Raw genomic sequence first — 21051 nt, forward strand, 5'->3', positions numbered from 1 at the left:
CACACACACACACACACACACACACACACACACACAGCGCACCCCTGGGAAGGGTATAGCAGATGAACAATCTTAAGACCTTTATTCAAGGTGGGGTTGAGACACAGATGCTTTGCCATGGAGAGCTGGACTGCTGGATGGCCCCCAGCTAGGGCCTGGGGGTGGACTGAGCATGCATGCCTGGCCCCATCCCCCCTCCACCTTGCAGAGGGAGGGCCAGCAGGGATGCCAGTTGGCAGGGAGCTGCCCCCGCGGCGGGCACATGGTGGCAGGGACCCAGCTCCTCGAGGGAGGGGCACCTGATCCTACTCTCCCTGCTGCTATTTACCAGAAGCTAAAAATAACCCAAGAGTGACAGCGAGATGGGGCCGATTTGTAATTTAAATAGCAACAGGATAAAGCAAGGAGCTGCAAGAGATCACATTCTGTCCCGAATTAAAAATGCAAAAACCGGGGGCAGAGAGCTGAGCTGGAGCGGGGTGGGGGTGGGGGGGGGACGCTGCCTAAGGAAGCCTCCGGAAGCTGAGGTCCATCCATTTTCCTTCCTTTGGAAGGGCGGGGGCCCAGGCCCTGCCCGGAATTCCTTCCTCCCCTTGGGAATCTTGGTTCTTGCCAATAAGCAGGTTAAAGGCTGGGGAGGGCAGCTCCCAGACATGGGGCCAGGCTCGTCCTGAAGGTCCAGCACAGGGATGTATTTGAGCATGAAGAGCTTAGGACATGTCCCTGACAGAGCATGTCCCCAAGTCCCCCAGAGCAAGGATCCTGGCACCAAGGGCAGAAGCCACTGGAGCATTTAGGAGGAGACCTGGGAGGGCCATTGGAGCCCTGGGGTGAAGAGGTTCTCTCCCTGCTGAGGTGGTCTCTGCTAAAACCTGGCTTGGTGGCTCGCGATGGCCTCAGCAGGCCTGGCTCGAGCGCATTTTCGCTCAGTGGGGGCATTTTCACAACCTCATATTCAGAAAGAAGCCGCCAAGGTCCAAGTCCCAAGGACAAGGGTTAGCGCAGACTGGGGCACACAAAGGGAGCAGGAAGAAGCACTGGGGCAAGGTTCTTCCAGGCTCCCCCAGGTTTGGCCGGTGCTTGTGGCCCACAGGTGCTTGGGAGGAAGGCCTAGCAGAGCAAGAGAGTAAGGGTTGGCAGGTGAGGAGCAGGGGCCACAAGGCGGCAGCTGACAGGTGAGAAGTGAGACCTCAGAGGAGGTCAGTCATTTGTTAAGATCGCACCACCAAGAACTGGCAGAGCCAGGATCCAGGCTTGGATCTGTTTCACTCCAAAACCCTTTTTACCCTGGCCTTTCATCCCAAAAGATCTTTTCTTTGGGCTCTGTCTTAAGTGCATGCATCCTTGGGAGGGTGTGGGATGGGGTAAGGGACTGGAGCTCTGCAGTCAGGGCTTATGACCCTGCAGGGGGCAGGAGGCCTGCCGATCCTGCCCTGGGCACTTGGTGCAGTCCACGCTGGAGACAGAAGGCGGCCCCCCAGAATAGGGCCTGCTGGCCCAGAGTAAGAAGGGAGCCACCAAGGCTTCTCTCTCACCTCTAGTCTGGGGACCTGGGAGGTGCCAAAGAACAGCAGCTTCCACGAGAGTGAGATTTGAAGCGGGGCCGCCCCCCTGGGGTTCTCTCGCCCCAGTGGGAGAGGATTCCCTGTCCTTCAGACTTCTTCCAGCTCATGACTTTAACGAGGCTGCCCAGAAGGAGCCTAATCAAATTCCCATCTGTCACTGTCCAGCAGCACCTGCAGCCGGGCCAGGTGCATCTGTCTCCCCCGTGGAGGCAGAGGCCCAGCCCCTGGGCAGGGGTCAGCGATCGGCCGGGACTCTTGCTCCCGGTCGCTCCCAAGGACTAATGCAGGCACCCGGATCATAGGCTTCCATGCTGGGGAAGGACTGACTTTTCACATAATCCGCGTCTCACCATAGCCACTTGTGCAAATGAAGCGGTCCCCCCCTCCGCCACCAGGCTTTGTGGTCACTCAACATTCAAACTCAGTCCAAGTTCTGTGAGAAATCACCAAGCACATTCTCCTGTACCCAATCCTGAGTGAGGAGTGACACAGGGGTCAAGAGTCTTGTAAGGAGACAAGGCTGATGTGAACACATCAAACGATCCAGTAGAACCGGCCGTGGTGGCCCATGCCTGTAATCCCAGTACTTGAGAGGCTGAGACCGGAGGCTAACAGGTTTGAAGGCAGCCTCCACCAGCGGTGAGACTCTCATCAACCTAGCGAGACACTGTTTCAAAATAAAAATAAAATAGAGTCGGAGGTGGTGGTGGTACACACTTGTAATCCCAGTATTTGGGAGGCTGAGACGGGAGGATTACAGGTTCACAGCCAGCCTCAGCTACTTAGTGAGACCCCCTGCAACTTAGTGAGACCTTGTTTTAAAATAAAAAGAATAAAAAATAGGGCTGGGAGCCGAGCATAGTGGCACATGCTTGTAATCCCAGTACTCCAGAGGCTGAGACAGGAGGATTATGCAGGTTCAAAGCCAGCCTCAGCTACTTAGTGAGGCTCTCAGCAACTCAGTGAGGCCCTGTTTCCTAATAAAATGTAAAGTAGGTCTGGGAGTGTAGTCTGGAGGTAGAAAGTTCCTGGGTTCCATCCCCAGAACCGCAAAAAAACAAAACAAAACAAAAAATAGGGCTGAGGGTATAGCTCAGAGTTAGAATGCCCCTGGGTTCAATCACTGGAGACACACACACACACACACACACACACACACACACACACACACACAAAGAATCTGGTCTATCCCAGAGAGGCTAATGGCTACCCAGAGTCACACAGCAATGACGAGTGTGAACTAATGGACTCTGGTATTCTTTCCACCTTCCTAGCTCTGCTGCTTGGGCTGGAGTTTGAAGAAGAGAGGTTTGTGTGTCCAGGGATTGGATCCGGGGGCATTCTACCTCCAAGCTATACCCCCAGCCCTTTTTTTTTTTTCTTTTCATTTTGCAACAGAGTCTCACTAAATTGCAGAGGGTTGGCCTCAAACCCAATCCCCCTGTCTCAGCCTTCCAAGTACTGGGATTACACATGTGCACCACCCTGCCTGGCTAAGAGATCTTATTTATTTGTTTGTTTGTTTGTTTGTTTTTATGTTTTGGTGCTAGGGATTGAACCTAGGGGAGTTCTAACTCTGAGCCACACCCCTAGTCCTACTTTACCTTTTAGCTTGAAACTGGGTCTCACTAGGTTGATGAGAAGAATCTCATTAAATTGCTGAGGCTGTCCTCAAACCTGTAATCCTCCTGTCTTAGCCTCCCAAATCCTGGGATTACAAGCATGCTCCCTCATGCCTGGCAAGAAGAGATATTTCGATTGAGCAGCTACTCAAGGCAGACAGGGCAGGCCAGGCCAGCGGAGCACATGGACAGAGCGGGAGGGCAGGGGTCAGGACTGCCTGCTGAAGGAGCTATTACTGCACACCTCCTAGGAAGCATGCACCAGCATGCTGTGCGCCGAGAGAGAATGTCTACTGGGAAGGGCTGGACAGAGACAGGGAAGCAGGCAGAGCCGGGCACAGCAGCTGAAGGTCAGGCGAAGGGGGCCATCTTCACGGGTTTCCAGAACAAAGGGCGTCCAGGCCGTGGCTTGAGTGTGTGGTGGCCTGGTACATTTCTTTTCCCCAGTTCCCACTTGCTCATCCAGGCCACAGAAAGTAGAACACCTTACCCTCTGGGGCCTCGACAAAGCCCAGAATAATTTTCTTACCCAGATTTCTCTTTCTGAGTGCACCTGGGTGGATTCGGAAGGGTCCCCAGCTCCCCAGTGCTGCACACGTTGTCCTCGGAACGGCCAAGGGCATCCTCCCAGCTCGGTGCACCTGTCTCTTCCAGCCTTTGCCTCCACTCCCCACCTGGAAAGCACATGGACAGCTTCGAGGGGTGCGAGCCAAGGCCGCCCCGGTCACACAGTTAGAACCAGACTCAAGCCTCCGGCTGGCCTGGCTTCCCTTCCAGGAGCCCCATTTCCTGCTCTCTGCAGCTCCTGGCCTGCCATAGCCTCGGATGGAAAACAAGCCCAGCCCCATTTCCTCTGTTTAACTGCTGGAGCTGCTTGCAGGATGCCCAGGAAGGAAGGCTGGTCCCTTGCAGAACAGACCTCGGCCCAGGGGCAGAGCCTCTGACGGACTGCAGCAACAGCTCCCACCTCGAGGTACTCGAGGATGACAGGCTGGCGGCCGAGTGCCCGGGAAAGGGGTGCCAAACCCAGCCATGTCCCCAGCCTTAAAGGTAACAGGATGTCTTATTTCAGACTCAGGGGTTAGAGTCTTAATACCTCCACTTACCAGATAGGTGACCTTGAACTAGTAAGTTCAGCAGCTCTGTGCCTGTTTCTCCAGGTCAAAGGAGAAAAAGCAAGATCTACCTCACAGGGGCAAGGTCTACCTCATAGGGATCCAATGAGCTAATTATATATTCAGGAAGGTTTCTGGCACAGAAGTATCTGAGAAATGTAATGTTTCTCACAACCGACTTAATTAATTATTCATTGCACAGCATTCATTGATTAAACACGGTATTTAGAACTATTGTGCTGAGCCGGGCGTGGTGGTGCACGCTTGTAATCCCAGCATTCCGGAGGCTGAGACCCGGAGGATCGCAGTTCGCGGACAGCCTCAGCTACTTAGTGAGGCCCTCTGCAACTCAGTGAGACCCGGTTTCAAAATAAAGAATAAAAAATAGGGCAGGGGGTGTAGCCCGGAGGTCAAATGCCCCTGGGTTCCATCCCCAGACCCGCAAAAAAAAAAAAAAAAAAAAAAAAAAATAGAACTATTGTGCTGTCGTCACGACGGCCACCAAGGTGATTTTAGCAGCATATGGAGGCTTCTGAGGGTCGTGGGCTTCGCACGTGTCCTGTATCTGCAGGTTCTATAGCGTAAATGTTTGTTGAGTTGAACTGACACTGTTTCTGTCCTCGAGAAATTCACAGCCTCGCTGGAGTAACGAACACATATACAATTAAATAACTAATTATAGAGCAGTGTGATTAAAGAGTGCTTGAGGAAGGTATGAATGCCTGCCCTGAACCCGCCCTAAGAATAAGGAGTGAGTATGCACCTTACTCTTTTGTTTGCCAAATCCTCACGATGGCCCCAAACTGGCCTGAAGGTCTTGCTGGCTCCTGGCCTTGTCTTGTCCCCCTTTTCCCCCGCCACCCTCTTGTCCAGTTCCTGACGCGCATTCCTTGCTCAGGGCCTTCACTCCTACTGTCCCTTCTACCTGCGGGGCTGCCCCCCCAGGCTGTCACATGGTCTGTTCTCCGCCCGCCTCTCCTCCATAAGGCCTTGCGGGATGCCCCGTCCCCATCACCACCCTCTTCCCCTGCCTTTTTCTTTACGGCACATCTCCTTCCCTGACATGATGTCACCCAGGGATTGTCAGTCTCCTGGATGTCTTCCCCACCAGCACCTAGGCTTGGTGCAGAGAGAGCCCTGCGGCTGTGCTCCCGCTCTGCTCCCCCAGTGCCCGGTGCGTAGAGGGCGCTCAATCTGTAGCTACTGAATAAATTAATTTGTAAACCCTCTCACTTCTTGGTTGACACACCTATAACTCCAGGAGTGAAAGTGATGGTTCCAGTTACAGATAGGAAAATGGAGGCTCAGAAAAGCTCCGCGGCGCGTGCATGCATTCATTCTTTTAAGGCCTGCCTTATTCCACACGGCTGTCCCAGGTGCCTGACCTTCAGTTGGACGGTGCGATGCACACGGAGCAAGAGCTGCCTGTGGACTGGGCACCCCCAGCCAGTGTACCTGGGCTTGTGGTGAAGTGAGAGACCTCAGTCAGCAGGACCAAGCAGTGAGCACCGGGCTGGTTAAGTGGAGGGGAAAGCCAGGCTAGGCCGAGGTGCAGATCCAGCCCAGGCAGGCCTGGCAGCCATGACTCTCTCCTGTCTCCTGGCTGCTGGGCTGGGCTTGTCCCCACCTGCCCGTGGCTCTCCCATGTAGCTCCTCACCCTGGCCAGCCTCCTTCCCCAGCCAGCGGAAGGCGCCTATGAGCCCTGTGGTCCTCTGCCTGGGCGGCCAGCCGGCCTCTAGCAGTCCCCCCTCCCCCGGGTCAGGAAGTGCCGAAAGAGGAAGAGAGTCGCCGGGCAGGATGAGCGCACTGGGGGCCGGCCACAGTGCCGGGGGAGGCTGCGATGTGGCCGCAGCTCTGGGCCCCACGGAGGCGCTGGGGACGCAGGAAAGGGAGCTGCCGGGGACACTGAGGCAGATGTGGCGCTACCGCTCTTGGGACGTGCCACAGATCCCGGCCGAGGCCCCCCAGACACAGTAGGTACAAGGGTGACCTGGGAGCGGGCACTGGGACTCCATCTCTCTGTGAAGCTTTTATCTGTGGTGGAGCGGTGGCAGAAGCAGGACTATCCACCTGTTCCCCAGATGCTCAGTGGAAAAGAGGCTCTTGGCAGGTGGGGGCACTCTGGTGTTTGGGCTGTTGGGGGGCAGTGTGGTGGAAGGCTGATTTGCAGGAGCTGAGGGAGCTAGCCGTGGGGATCTGGGGAGAGGAGCCTCCAGGGCAGTATGGCCATACATGCTACAGGTTTCTGAAGCTGTAAGGTTTGTGCAAACTCAGTAAGGTCTCCAGCTGCCTCTGGCTCTACAGTGGATCCTGATGTAAGAGCGATTAACAAACTTCCCCAAAGAAAGCCCATGACCTCAGGAGGTCAGGTCAAGCCCACTTTGGGGACTTCTTTGCCCTCTTCCTGGCCAGCCTGGCACCAGTTGTTGGCTGGAGGGCCAGGGACCCACCTCCTTACCCAGACCTTCTCCAGACCCACAGGAAACTTGAAGAGAGCGAGGAGAGGGTGCTGGGGCTATGGGTGCTTCTATTTCTCAAAATCACAGGCTTGCGGTGGCGTATGCTTGTAATCCCCGTGTTTGGGAGGCGGAGACAGGAGGATCGCACAGGTTCCAAGCCAGCGCGGCTTGAGACCCTGTTTCCAAAAATAAAAATAGGTCTGGAAGTGTAGCCCTGAAGGAGAAGGGCTTCCAGGAACCCCAGTACCACACACACACACAAAAAAATCACAGGCTTGTTCGAAGGTCACAGCCCCCCAGCCTTGGCTATCAGTGCTGGCTCAGGCTGGAAAATGCACTGCCAGAATCTCAGAGGGCAGAGTGAGAGCGAAGGTGGCACAGGATGTGGCTTTGCAGGATGGAGTGCACGCTGAACGGGTGGGCAGCTGCTGCGGGCATCAGGGTGGCAGGGCTTGGGGAGAGGAAGACGTGGGTCAGCCCTGCAGAGGCCACAGGCCCTGCCTGAGCGACGACTCCAGGCATCTGCGATGGCTGTGCCCCTGCAGGCCACCCTTCCTGCTTCCAATTGCTCATCTGGAGGAGGACAGCCTCTGCTGCCTCTGGCGTGTGTGTGTGTGCGCGCACACTCGCGCGAGTGAGATTTATTTCTGGATGTGTGTGTGTGTGTGTGTGTGTGTGTGTGTGTGTGTGTGATGGGGATGGAGTGCTGTAACAATTGTCAGGGGCATCTGCATGTAGGAGATGAACTTGGATGCTCTTCGTGGGTGTGTATGTGAGCGAGTGTGCAGCTGTAACTGTCCTGAGTGTACTTGCATGTGCAAGCAGTTACTGAAGTGTAAGAGATGTAGAGGTTAAGTCCCCCGTGTTCGTGGGTGACGGATTGGAAGCCGCTGTGAATAGCCGTGGAACCGTGACCCTGTTTGAGACGTGTAAGTTCTTTGTTGGTGTGTGTGAGTAGCAATGAGTGACTAGCAGCTGAGTGTGAAACCGGGATGGGAGTGTGAGTGTGAGTAATAAGTGAGCAGAATTGTGTGCGAGGGGCGTGTCTGTTCTGTGCCTTCCGCGGGTGTGATCTGGGAGAGCCAAGGGGCTCGGGGTGGAGACGGCCAGAGCCGCCGAGTGGGCAGAGGGTGTGCGGGAGAGGAGTCTATTCCTGCGGCTGCGGGAGGGGAGCTGGTGGCGGCCGGCCTCGCGGTGTACACTCGTGAGCATGTAGGCCGCTCGGCGCGGGAGCGCTAAGGGGGGGAAGCGAGGTGTGCCCCGGCGCGCGTGGGTCAGGCCAGGAATTTCTGCCGGGCGGGGCGGGCGGGGCGGGGCCGGCCGGCGGGGCGGGGCCTCCGTGGCTCCGCCTCTCGGGCGCGCCTGGCTGCGGCGCGGCCTGCGGCCGGCAGAGGGCGCCGCGGGCCGTGTCGCTCGCGGCCGAGGGGGCGTGCTCGCGGCGGCAGGCAGCGGCCCGGCCAGCTATGCGGGGTCCTGCGGCCGCGGCTGGCGGCACTTCCTGGAGCGGCGGCGGCGGCCGCTTCCCCGGCACCTGGGCGTGGGGCGCGGGGGCGCGCGGCGCGGGGCGGGCGGAGCGAGCGCGCGCCATGGCCGCGGCGGGCGGCGCGGAGCGGGCGTGCTGAGCCCGGCCGCCTGCCCGGCATGGGCGTCTCCCGCGGGCCCGCCGCCGGCCGGGGCTAGGGCCGATGGAGCCGCGGGACGGCAGCCCCGAGGCCCGGAGCAGCGACTCCGAGTCGGCCTCCGCCTCGTCCAGCGGCTCCGAGCGCGACACGGGTCCCGAGCCCGACAAGGCGCCGCGGCGCCTCAGCAAGCGGCGCTTCCCAGGGCTGCGCCTCTTCGGGCACAGGTGAGCGGCGGCGGGGCGGCACCTGGGGCTGACGCCGGGACGCGCGGGCGCGGCGGGGGGCGTCGCGCGGCCCCCGGCCCCTGGGCGAGCGCGGGGCAGGGGCGGCTCCAGCCCTCCCGCAAGGGGACAGAGTCACGCCAGGCCCTGGGCACCAGCAGGCAGGGTCCCCACGACGCCCACCCCTTCTTGACACTGATGGCCAGGGCCTCTCTGACCCTCCCGGCACCGGTGCGGTGGGGTCACGCTGACCTTTGGGCTTCCGGCCGTCCCGTTCGCCTACCCCCAGTGCTTGGCATCTGCTGAACGCGGCCCCGTTGGCAGTGTCAAAACACATGTCTGTCCCGAGAGCCACTGCTTGAGCTGCTCGACGTTGTAAGAGTTCCCTTGGGGCTGGGGGTGCCTGACCCCCTGCTCGGCCTTGCTGTCAGTTAGCAGGGAGACCCCAGCCTCTTCCTGTAGGAGCTAGTCATCACCTTCCCCTAACTCCTTCGTCTCTCTGGGAAGGGATGAAGTGGGCTGTAGTCTAGAATCGGTGCTGGTGGCTCAAGCTCCATCTTGCCCCTTCCCTCCAGCACTCCAAATGTCACCATACTGTGTCTGTGACAGTTTTGACCAGGACTCTGGTGAGGAACTGCGGGAGGTGTGGAAGGACTGAGAGCAGGCGGTTCATAGCGTGCCTGCCGGTCTTGGCTGCCCACCCTCGAAGCCCTGGTGAGAGAAGGTGCTGCCCCAGGAGTACCCCACCTGGCTCCCCTGAGCGTTTTCTTGTCTGATCACCTTGGCCCTTCTCTGGTGGCCTAAGAGCTTGCAGCCAATCAGCTAAGGACCCCAGAGCTACCTCAAGCTGGACTCTGACCACTTGGACTCTGCCCAAGGCCTCCCTCACTTTTCTACAGCTGCCCAGTCTCCATGGCGTTCAGTCCCTCCTGTGCTTCCCCTGTGCCTTCCCTTGGTAGACCTCCCAGTAGCCTGGGCGGTTTTCTCTTGTTGTGCGGGTCATCGTACCTGTAATGCTGACCTCTGCCTTCATTACCCTAGCCAGGGCCCTGCTCTTTGCACCTGCAGAGAGTTGGCAAGCACACACCACACAGAAATCTGGATCCTAACACTGGCAGATGGAGCGCCACAGGCTCTTGTGAGGCCGTGTGGCCTTCAATGTCATGTAAAACAGGGCAGGCAGTGAAGCTCCCAGTTCTTCTGTTTTGTCACCCACAGACCTGCAAGATGGAGCAGTTTGCACCCAGATCTGCAGGATGTAGCCTCCTGTGTTCACAGGCTCCAGAGAGGGAGGGAGGGGTGCCGTCGGAGGCTTCCTGTCAGTGCTCACAGGGCACCCAGAGTTGGGTGCTTCTGACCTGGGGCTTTGCCCCTTTGGAAAGCACAGGTTTCTGCATGTAGGGATGAGCTTCAGGCACTTTCAGGAGGAAGAACAGAAAGCAAAAGATCTGACAGGTACCTTTACATAATTTCCCAAAATAAGCGGGATAATTTCTTCATTTTTATACATGAAAAAAAATACAGGGTCAGAGAGAAGCAATTTGCCCAGCGTCACAAAGCAAGTAAGAGCCGGAGACAGCGTTTGAACCCAAGTTGGTCTGATCCCAAATCCACATCCCTTCCTCTCAATACCAGGATCCCAAACAGAACATCACAGGGGACCAGGAAGCTTTAAAAATTCAGATTCCTAGATCTAATCCTTGGCAAGTCTGGCTTGTCAGGTCTGGGGAGGGAGCCTGGGTATTTTTTTTTTTTAGAGATTCCCAGGTGATTCTGATGTGCTACCAAGTTTGAGAAACACAGTATTACATCACCCTGGGGATGGTAAGTGATCTGATAGGCTCTTAATGAGAAGAAGATCACAGAGCATGTTTGGAAGCACGGAAGGAGTGTCCCCTACTGGGTAGCACCGTGCTGGGGGCAGTGGGGTCCTTCAGAAACCATACTTTCAAAGGGGGGCCTTCCCCTGGCAGGGCTGGCAGCTCAGAATCAGTGCCCACTTGGGCTGGCCTCTCTTTATTAGGCTTGATGGTCGGGTGGCAGGGGGCAGATATTTGGAATAGTGCCCCTCTCTGGGCCCTGCCCTCTTTTTTTGGGGGGTGGTACTGGGGTTCCTGGAAGCCCTTCTACGTCCGGGCTACACTCCCAGACCTATTTTATATTTGGCTTCGAACCTGCGCAATCCTCCTGTCTCCGCCTCCCAAGCGCGGGGATTACAAGTGTGCGCCACCACGCCCGGCATCCTGCCCTCTTTTTAATGCTGCTGACTGTCCTGTTACCTTTGCTGGTTGCTGGCCACCAAAAAAAGTCCTCAGTGCTCCAGCTAAAATCATGCTATCATCTTTCCTCAGGCCCCATGCTCGTTCATAGCCTAGCTCTTGCTCTTCTCTGGACACCCATCCTCTGCATTTCTCCAGCCTGCTCCCCCCCCCCCCCACATGCCTGCACCTCAGATGTTGGGGCTGAGGCCTGATAAGTGAATGGGTAGTGGCTGAGAGGGAGCGTCATAGGTAACAAACAGATTGGTGGCAGCTGAAGGTGTGCTGAGAATTCCGTACCAGATCTTGGCTCCCTTGGGGAATTCGGTGAACAGTTACCTATGGCTGCCATGGGTGGGGCAGGGGGTTGTGGTGCCACATGAGCCACATATTTGGTATCCCCGAATCCATTTGGGAAAAACAGTCTCTGTGGCATCTTCCTTAGAAAGCCTATTCCTTAAAGCTGATCTGTGCCCCCTACAACTGGCAGCACTCTCTGAGAATCTGGGAGCAGTTTGCTGTCTCCCTTTTTTTAGCCCAGTGAGACACAAAGCTGAGCTGTGATCCTCCCTGGCTTGTGGATTCTTTCCGCCCCCAACTCCATCCTGCGGCACTTCTCCATGCTGGGAGCCATCAGCCCCCTTGCTGAAGAGGAGAGGGACGAAGAGGGATAGGCCTTGCTCTAATCCCAGGGCCTCCTGTTTCTCTCCACCCTGAACCAGGAGGGCAGGACCTTTGCATTCAGGTCTGTAGGCCCAAGGGTCAGTGGGTTACCAGTGGGAGGGAAGTTGACTCTGTCACCTCCTCCTGCCCTAGGACCCACTGGGAAGGAGGAAGGACTTGCTTATCCTCTGGCCTGGTCCCAGCATCCTGATCACACAGCTTGTGGATTAGCTGGTTTTGCACCCCAGGGGCATCAGAAATTACCTGGCACCTCATCCATCTAGACAGAAGGAGCTTTGGCTGTCAGAGCCCCTGGGAGCCTGAGTGTCTGCTCTACCATCCCTGTCCTTCATTAGACCCAAAGTCATAAGCTCCTAGAGGGCAGGAGGCTCACCTGTGGAACAAGTTTGAAACAATGGGTCTCCTTTAGAGGCGATGCCACACAGCCCCAGTGAGCGTGATCCTGAAGTCAGGGCTGGCAGAGGGTGCCTGCTGGGCAGCCCCAGCAGAAGCAGCCCCTGTTTGGGCTGGTTGGCAGTGAATAGGGAGGGATGTGATGAGGGACGCCTCTCATTCAGAGGGAGAACCCCTGTCTGTGGTGCCAGGATGTCTGGGAGCAAAAGGAGCCTCTTTGAGCCAGTTGTCTCAATTAGGCTAATGCTGGGAACAGCCCAGGTGGCTGTGGGAGGCGGGTGCAAGCCCGAGTCCTTGGGTTCCAGCCAGTTTGGGGAAGAAAAAGGGGCCTCAGTGGCCAACCCATATGGGTTTCACTCTGTAATCTCCCTGTGCAAGACCGTACTCCAGAGGGTGGAGCTGGCCCGGGTTGGGAAGCAAGGATAAAATCCTGGTCTCCATCCACTGCCACCCGCACCAGTCTCTGGCTTGCAGGTCACAGGAGGGGATGTGCCATTCCTGCCCTTTTTTGTCTCTGTGCTGTACTCCAAAAAGGTCAAGTCCCACGATGTGAAGCCACCCAGGATTTGCAGTTGGCACAAGAGAGCATGAGAGTGGGTGTCCTTTCAGACAAGAAAGGACAGGTGACCCTTAGTCAGGAAAAGCATGGGCCCTGGGCGGCTGGAGGTGGGAGAGAGAGGCCTGCCCTCCTTCCTGGAGGCTCCTCTAGAATGGCCAGTGGCCCAAAGCAGAGGAGGAGGTCAGTGGGCAGGCTAGCTAGCCCTGAGGCTTGGGCTGAGCTGGTCCCTAAACAAAGCAGAGTCCTGAGTCCCTTTTGTCCCAACAAAGGCCAGAGTTTCAAGGTCCTGCCCTGCAGTTTTGCTGGAGCGACACAAGGGGGCGACCGCTGCGTTGGGAGGCCAGTGGGTGTGGGGATCCTCCTTCTGGCCAATTCCTTAGCACCTGCTGTGGGTGGACCCACAGATGTCTCCTCCTGGTGAGTTACCTGACACTCCAGCCGCTGGGGTGGAGTGCAGCAGCAGGGTGTGTGCTTCCACATCACCTGGCCCCACCCATCCTGTCTCTGGAGATCAAGGCCCAGCCAGGTGGCCTAGACTCAGCCAAGGCCTCACAGCTAGGGGGGGGGGGTGTTATGTGGTACTCCAGTGGTGGCCTCCTGGCTCCCAGGGCCACGTTAATTTGTGCTATATCACAGGACCCCAAAGTTGCCCCTGCTTTCTGAGAAATTCTCACCCTGCACCTTCCAACCTGCCTTCTGCCTCTTCTGCTTGTCCTAGAAGCTGCTGCTGTCACCTGAGCAGTCCTCTAAGTCAGCATGGGGTGGGGGCAGTGTGTGTCGGCAGGGGAACGCTGTACCTGCTTCCGGGCTCCGCTGCCCTTGCCCCGGCGCCCTCGGGTGCTGCCAGGCACCCATTTCTCACTCTCCTTGGCCTCAGCCTCTGTGTTGCACATGGAGTCCCTGACCCTGAGGGTGTCGGCCCCCACTGAGGCTGTGGTACAGTTCCCCCACTCCCTGTGGCTCGCAGCACAGGGCCTGGCTGGCGCTCAGGTCTGGGTGGGAAGGAGTGGAGACCAAATGCCTCCAGGAGCTACGGTTCTGCCACTCTCCTTGCCCCTGCCTTGGCTGAGACTGGAGGTAGAATTCGGTCAGGAGAGCAGGTCTGAGTGAGACCAAGGGCACTGGCCCTGGGCGAGGAGGGTGGATGAGGGAGTGGGGAAAAACACTCCCCGCCCTTGTGCAGGTGCGCAAGGTTCAGCTCCTTTTCTGGCCATTAGCAGGTGCTGGAAGCTTGTACACCCATCAGTTTCATGTTCAACATAGTTGGGTCTGCTCCTGTTTACAGTTGAAGAAGCCAAGGCTCAGCGAGGTCAGGGCCCGGCCCAGGGTCACAGAGCTCACCCTGGAACCCAAGGATTTTCACACACTTGGCTGCCTACTGACTCGCACTCTTTTCGTCTTGTGTTTCCCATCCCTAAGCTGGCAGAGCCTAGGATTTGAGTTCGGCTCCACAGGGTTTCATGAGAGGCATTGGCCTCTGTGGAGTGGCATGAGACCCTGAGGGGATCTGCTCCAGGACCCCAAGGGAGAACTGCAGCTGGGTCACTGGTTTCAGGAGGAGCCATTTGGGCTGGAGAGACCCTAGGTAGCCTGGGGCTAGAAGCCAGTTGTCGTGTGACTCCCTGCTTGACCTGGAGCAGAGTGGCACATCTGTGACCTTCTGTCTTGCTTAAGAGGTACCAAGGGCAGAAGGCCCAAAGAAAGTTCACAGGAGGCCTTGATAGCACCCCAGGCTCAGTGGTGACCTGAGAAGAGGCCAGACCCCATTTGTACCCAGCATCCTCTGCCTCTTCTCTCAGAGCCCTGCTCCCCTTGCTCCTGACTGATTCAGAGCTCCGGGGGAGAGGCTTCTTCCCTGCCAGGGCCGAGTCCCATCTCAGCACATGCCAAAATAGCTGTCTGGGAGCCTGGGCCTGCTCCGCCCACGCCCCAGCATCTTGCGGGTTAACAGCTTGCCTGTCTCTCCGCCCCCTTCCCCAGCTTGCTGACATTTTACAGAGAGAGAAGGGGGTGGTTGTGAAAGGGGGCAAGCTGGTTCCTGCTCCCCAGCCCACACATACCCCACTGACACAACCTGCTACTGCCCACCCACCTCTGGAAGGCATCCCTTCAGGGAGACCTGCCTTCCGGCCTGCCTGTTAGGAGGCAGGGTACACGGCACTGGAGCCAGCCTGGGGAGACCCAGGCAACCCAAGGGAGCCGGTCTCTCTCTGGGGGTTCTTTTAAGACCACTTTTTAAAGGACAGTACACAGAATAGTGTATCACCTACCACTTAGCTTGGTCAAATCTAGCTTTTACACCTATATTAGCTTTAGGTAGAGATAGAAGACCACGTGTCTCCCCTCTACCCCCAGAGGAAACCACAATCCTGATATTGGTGTTTGCTGTTCTTGTGCCTGTTTTCAAAGATTTCCTACATAGTTGTGCCCCTCTACCAACCTGTAGTGCTGTTTTATAGTAATCCATGTTTAGCTTTATTTATTATTTATTTATTTACTGGTACTGGGGATTTAACCCAGAATCATTACCTCTGACCTATACCCCCAGCCCTGTTTTATTTTTCATTTTGAAATAGGATCTCACCAGGTTGCGTAGGGCCTTGCTAAGTTGCTGGGACTGGCCTTGAACCTGCGATCCTCCGTTTCAGTCTTCCAAGCACTAGAATTACAGGTGCAGGTCACCACACCTGACTTTACCTCGATTTAACTAGTGCACGGGACATACCATTCTGAATTTAGGTTCTTCCTCAACATCGTTTTGGAGATTTAACTACCGCAAGGCACGATCTCTAGTGAATCTACCTCAGCTTCCACAGTTCCTTTTCGTAGCAGCTCACAGGCCTGTCTCCTGGTGACATTCAGGTGGTTTTGCCCTTTTTGCCGTTGCAAACACTCCTTCAGAGACTGTTCTGGTAGCCGGCTCCTTGTGCCTTCTGTCCAGCGGGGCTCAGTAGCTGGCCTGTGTATCTTCGGAATCGATAGATGTTGTCCAAGTGTGTTGCAAAGCAGTTGTCCTGTGCCTCTGGAGGCATTTGCTTTCTTTAAACTTTTGGTAAACTGAGGAAATGGTTACCATGAATACTTTCTCCTCCAAGGGTATAGCAGTCCCATAAGAAAGACAAATTAGGTATTGGCCCATTTTTTAGGTGATGAGATTGAGGTTCAAACAGGCAAAGATGCTTAGCTTGAGGTCAGAGTACTGGTCAGAGGTAAAATCCCCCTCTACCTTTGTATCCAGATCCACAGTAGAGACCTTCATCCCTGTGACTCCTCAGACTTTAGGCACAGTTCCTGCTTCTCAGACTTTAGCACAGACCTTGCATGGGATGCACAGATGCCTGAGGAGTGGGGTTAGGGCCATGGGGGCCCTAACTGATAGCTGCTTCTGAGAAAGTCTTCTTTCTCAGAAAGAAGACTTCTGATAGGCCCCCACTGATAGCTGCTTCTGAGAAAGTCTTCCAGAGCCAGGCACAGTGGCACATACCTATAATCCCAGTACTTAGGAGGCTCACACAGGAGGATTGCAGGTTCAAGGCTAGCCTCAGCAACTTAGTCCTTCAGCAACTTAGCAAGATCCTATTTCACAATAAGAAAATCTGGGGAAAGCCAGGTGTGGTGGCGCACGCTTGTAATCCCAGCATTCGGGAGGCTGAGACCTGAGGATCGCGGTTCGTGGACAGCCTCAGCTACTTAGGCCCTCTGCAACTCAATGAGACCTGGTTTCAAAATAAAGAATAAAAAATAGGGCAGGGGGTGTAGTTCGGAGGTCAAATGCCCCTGGGTTCCATCCCAGACCCACAAAAAAAAAAAAAAAGAAAGAAAGAAAGATCTGGGGGCATAGCTTGGCAGAAGAATGTACCTGGGTTCAATCCCCTGTACCAAAAAAAAAAAAAAAAAGAAAGAAAGAAGAAAAGAAAGCAAGCTTTCCAGGTATGGCAGAGGCCCCTTTTTGAGCTGGGAGCCATCACCTACTCCGTGTTCTCTATGGCTTTTCTTTTGAGACCTGGACAGCAGGATTGGGTGGCACAAAGTCTCAAGGTCAGCAAAGTGGGGAAGGGGGGCTGCCTCGAACGCTTGGGGGCTGGGCCTGAGGATTCAGAAGGTTCGGTGGTGTGTTAAATTTTGAATGAGGAGTGAGGGGAGATGTCTTTCCTAGCAGATGGGGAATGGGAGCTTGCCGCAGACACAGGAGAAGGTAAGGAGAGGGACCAGTCACCAGAGAAGAGTGGGGGCTCCAGGGGCGGGGTGTAACAGAGGGCCCCAGGGGGAGACTCAGAGAGGAATATGTGGGCCTTCCTTTGAGGGATTGGTTTCAATGCTACCTCCAAGACAGGAGCTCAGCCCAGACCAGCAGCTCGTCCACCTGGGGCTGGCAGCCAGTGTGGGCCACGCCTCTCCCTCTCTCACCGTGAGCCACACTTCTAGACCCTGGATGCCACAGTGCCACTGCAAGGATTTGGGGCCCAGTCTCCTGGGGATGCGGACTTGCAAACCAGTGCTGCGGGCCTGGAATAACCAAGAGAGGATGTGGGAGCAGCTAACCCCCCAGAGAGGGGGCTGGGGAGAGCTGCTGGCAGAGCCATGTCTGAGCCAACTCTTAGAAGATGAGGGAACAGAAAAGGCAGAGCTGAGTGAGCAGGAGGGGACTGGCATTCCCATGCGGAGACTTCAGTGCCAGCGCAGAGCGTGCTCTGTGTGAGGAGAGCATGTAGAGTCGAGCGTGAGAGCATGGGGAGTCGATGCACAGCCTCAGCAAGCCCTTAGGCACCGTGCCTCAGTTTCCTCACCTGTAATAGGAACCTACAGGCAGTGGGGATAATACCAACTACTAATTTTATGAGGATTCATAGGTTAATATTTATAAAAGTTTAGAACAGTCAGTGTCTGAGTAAGGTATTTGTCAAGTAAAATATACAACAGGAAGAGGTAGGAGAGGAGACTGGGAAGCTGCCGGCAACCAGGCCCGGGTCAATGTCAGCTGACTGGGGAGCCAGGACCACGAAGTGGGTGCTTCCTGATGAACTCTGGGAGCTGCAGGAGGATGGTTGGAGGGGAAGCTCTAAAGGCATGAGTCAGCTGCCCATTCCACACACCTCTCTCCAGGGCCCGGCCAGGTACCCAGGACAAGAAGAAAGACTGGGGACGTTTCCTCAGGGAGCCAGGAGGGTCCTGGCCCAGCAACCAAGCATCTGAGGCATCCCTCCTCCCTCGCCTTGCCCACCGCCCCCACTTGTGACTTCATGACACCCAGTCCTGCTTTCCAGGTTTCATAAGGGAAGCCACAGAGAACTCAAGAGTGGGCGATGGCTCCCAGCCTAGAAAGGGGGCCTTCAGCTGTCTCTTTGGGGCTCTCCTGGGGAAGAGAGGAAGGTGGCCATTAAAACAAAGCTCGTTGCCATCCCTCTGTGCCCAACAAGAGAAGTGGCCTGGGCCAGCCTGGGCCTGTGGCCAGCACTGGGGTGCGGTACCCAGGAGAGGAAGCCCTCTCTTCCCTGAAGGCTCTGGCCCCTCCCCCACGGAATTCCCTCTTCCTTCCTCCTGAGCTGGTCAGCAGTAAACACCAGACTCACCACTGGCTGTGCTGGGTGTGTCCGCAGCAGCTTGTGGTCTGGTGGAGGAATGAGGCATGTGTACCTGAGGGAGGCAGGTTTTCTGGGGGTCTGGTGGTGTGGGGGTGCAATTGGTACTGGGGGGGATGGCTGGGGCAGCCGGTGAGCAGGTGGGCTTGGGATGGCAGGTGGGGAAGGAAGCGAGTATTCCAGGCTGATACCATGCCAGGTGCAGGGGCACAGCAGTGAGCCGGCCTCAGCCAGACTGGGGACTGAGGATAGCGGCTCGGTTGGAGCCAGGGGTTTGTGCCACAGCCCAGGAGCTGGTTAGTACACATTGCAAAAGCCATGTTGACCAGGCAGGAGGATGTAGAATTCACTCTGACTCAGCGGGTATCAAAGCGTAGTCCTGGGGGCATCCCAGAGTATTTCAGAGGATTGATGAGGTCGAAACTATTTTTAAGAGCCAGGCGTAGTGGCCAATGCTTGTAATCCCAGTACTTTGGAGGCTGAGATAGGATCACAGGTTCAAAGCCATCTTCAGCGACTTAGGCTCTCAGCAACTTGGTGAGTTTTTGTTTCCAGATAAGAAATAAAATCACGCTGGGGGTGTAGAATGCCTCTGGGTTTAATCCCCAGGACCAGAAAAAACCCTATTTTCAAGCTGGGTGTGGTGGTGGGTGCATGCCTGTGATCCCAGCACTTGGGAGGCTGAGATAGGAAGGTCCCAGATTCAAGGCCAGCACTCAATAACTTAGCAAGACCTTGTTTCAAAATAAAAAATAAAGGCCAGGCGTGGTGGCGCAGGCTTGCAATCCGAGTGCTTGGGAGGCTGAGACAGGAGGATCTCACAGGTTCAAAGCCAGCCTCAGCCGGGCGTGGTGGCGCACGCTTGTAATCCCAGCATTCGGGAGGCTGAGACCTGGAGGATCACGGTTCGCGGACAGCCTCAGCTACTTAGTGAGGCCCTCCGCAACTCAGTGAGACCCGGTTTCAAAATAAAGAATAAAAAATAGGGCAGGGGGTGTAGCTCAGAGGTCAAATGCCCCTGGGTTCCATCCCCAGACCCGCAAAAAAAAAAAAAAAAAAAAAAAAAGCCAGCCTCAGCTACTTAGTGAGGCTCTTAGCAACTTAGTGAGACCCTGTTTCCAAATAAAATATAAAATAGTTCTGGGAGTATAGCCCAGAGGTAGAAAGCCTCTGGGTTCCACCCTCAGCACCACAAAAAAAAAAAAATAAAAATAAAAAAAGAGGGGTTGGGATGTAACTTGGAGGTAGAACCCCCCTGTGTTGCATCCCCAGTACTAAAATAGATAACTATTTTTCTCATGTTTTCAGAGCTGCTCTGGTCAGTGCCTGTCTCATGGTGTTGACATGACACCGTACAACTGCCTGAATGTTTACCCCTCAAGGCAGCAGCCACAGTGTTACACTCACTCCATACTCAGGTTTTTTTAAGTAGTAAAAATTATTAATTTAACCAGGTGTGGTGGTTCACACCTGTAATCCCAATACTTGGGAGGCTGAGACAGGAAGATTGGAGTTTTGAGGCCAGCCTCAGCAACTTAGTGAGGCCGTGTTTCAAAATAATAAGTAGGGCTGAGGGTGTAGCTTGGAGGTAGAATACTCCTGGGTTCAGACCCCAACACCACACACGCACACACACAAGTTATTAATCTGATTAACTCTGACCCTTGGGCGTCGTTTTCATATTGTGTAGGGAGACGTGGCGTACACACATTAGGCCCTGGCTGTCGCCGAGCTCTGATGAGGCAGGCGCTCGTGAGCTTGCGTGACTACGAGCTGTGCGGCTGCTTTTTTTAAGGAGCACCATTTTTACTTGAACACCTGACAGACAGACGAGTCAGAATTGGGTATCTGGCAGACATTCTCTCAGAAATGAATGAAATGAGGCTGTCACTTCAAAAACAGTATCAGCATTTGTTGCCAAAGAGAAAATTTGGGCTTTTGAGCAGAAAAGAGAATTTTGGATATCTGGTATTCACCATCCAGAAAGGAGAATTTTGGAAATCTTATATTCACCTTCTAGACCCTGCAGCTTTCCAGGACCGAAAGCTTTCTTATGAGATCTGTGGCAAATGTGATCTTTTGATACTGCGTAATGAAATGTGTCTGTTCAGAAGATCTGCATATCTCAGTAAACCAGTATTCTGCCATGACTGAAGCTTGATGGCACAAAATTCACAGTGCAAAAATAGCCTGGGCACAGCACTTGTAGCCCCAGACACGAGTAGAAGGCTGGTGTGGGAAGATCATAAGCTTTTGGACAGGCTGGGCAGCTTAGCATGAGACCCTGTCCCAAAATAAAATAAAAAGTAGCCAGGGGCCATTGTGCATGCCTGTAATACTAGTACTTGGGTGGCTGAGACAGGAAGATTGCAGATTTGAGGCCAACCTCAGCAACTGAGACCCTGTTTCAAAAAGGTGGGGGGGGGGCTGGGGTATAACTGGAAGGTAGAACACCCCTGGGTTTAATTCTTAGTACCATGAAAACCCTCAAAACAACAACAAAAAATAATAGCTACCCCCCCCCAAAAAAAACCTCTTTAGAATCTTCAGTAATTTTTAAGAGTGTGAAAGGGGTCTTAAGCTCAAAAGTTTGATAGTTGCTGCTCTAGACACCAGGGGGCCAAGGCAGGACTGAGATGGAGGTGGCATCCCAGGTAGGGAACAGTGATGGGACTGGCCTCTCCAGTTCTGAAAGGCCCCTTGTCAGGGCCAGGAGATGCAGGCTCTGGAGCCCCCAGTCAGCACTCTGAGCTGGGAGCAGTCTCTCGCTCCCATGAGCCTTAGGTGTCCCATCTGTTTATCAGGGACGGCAAACCACCCACACAGGGGAATCACCAGCCTCCTGTCTGATAATGCTGGTGAAAAAGGCTTTCTGAGTTGTGAAACACTCCACAGATATTTATTTTTGTGGTTGTTTTGTCTGGAGCCAATGTGCTCAGCTGCCTCAGACCCCAGAAAACCTGTTTGGTAGAC

The 21051-nt window shown here is 55.3% G+C and overlaps 1 protein-coding gene across 1 annotated transcript in view; it reads left to right on the forward strand.

Annotated features, from left to right (window-relative positions):
• Positions 1-8447: 8447 nt before the first annotated feature.
• The window catches only part of DGKZ (diacylglycerol kinase zeta), a gene marked incomplete at both ends in the record, with an annotated part of 29394 nt that continues 16790 nt past the window's right edge, over positions 8448-21051 (forward strand). The window contains 1 exon segment of the mRNA XM_080705096.1: positions 8448-8608. Coding sequence (XP_080561222.1) covers positions 8448-8608 — 161 coding nt within the window.

Source organism: Muscardinus avellanarius (genome assembly GCF_963383645.1).
Source record: "Muscardinus avellanarius genome assembly, chromosome: 1".
In the NCBI taxonomy this organism is placed as follows: domain Eukaryota; kingdom Metazoa; phylum Chordata; class Mammalia; order Rodentia; family Gliridae; genus Muscardinus; species Muscardinus avellanarius.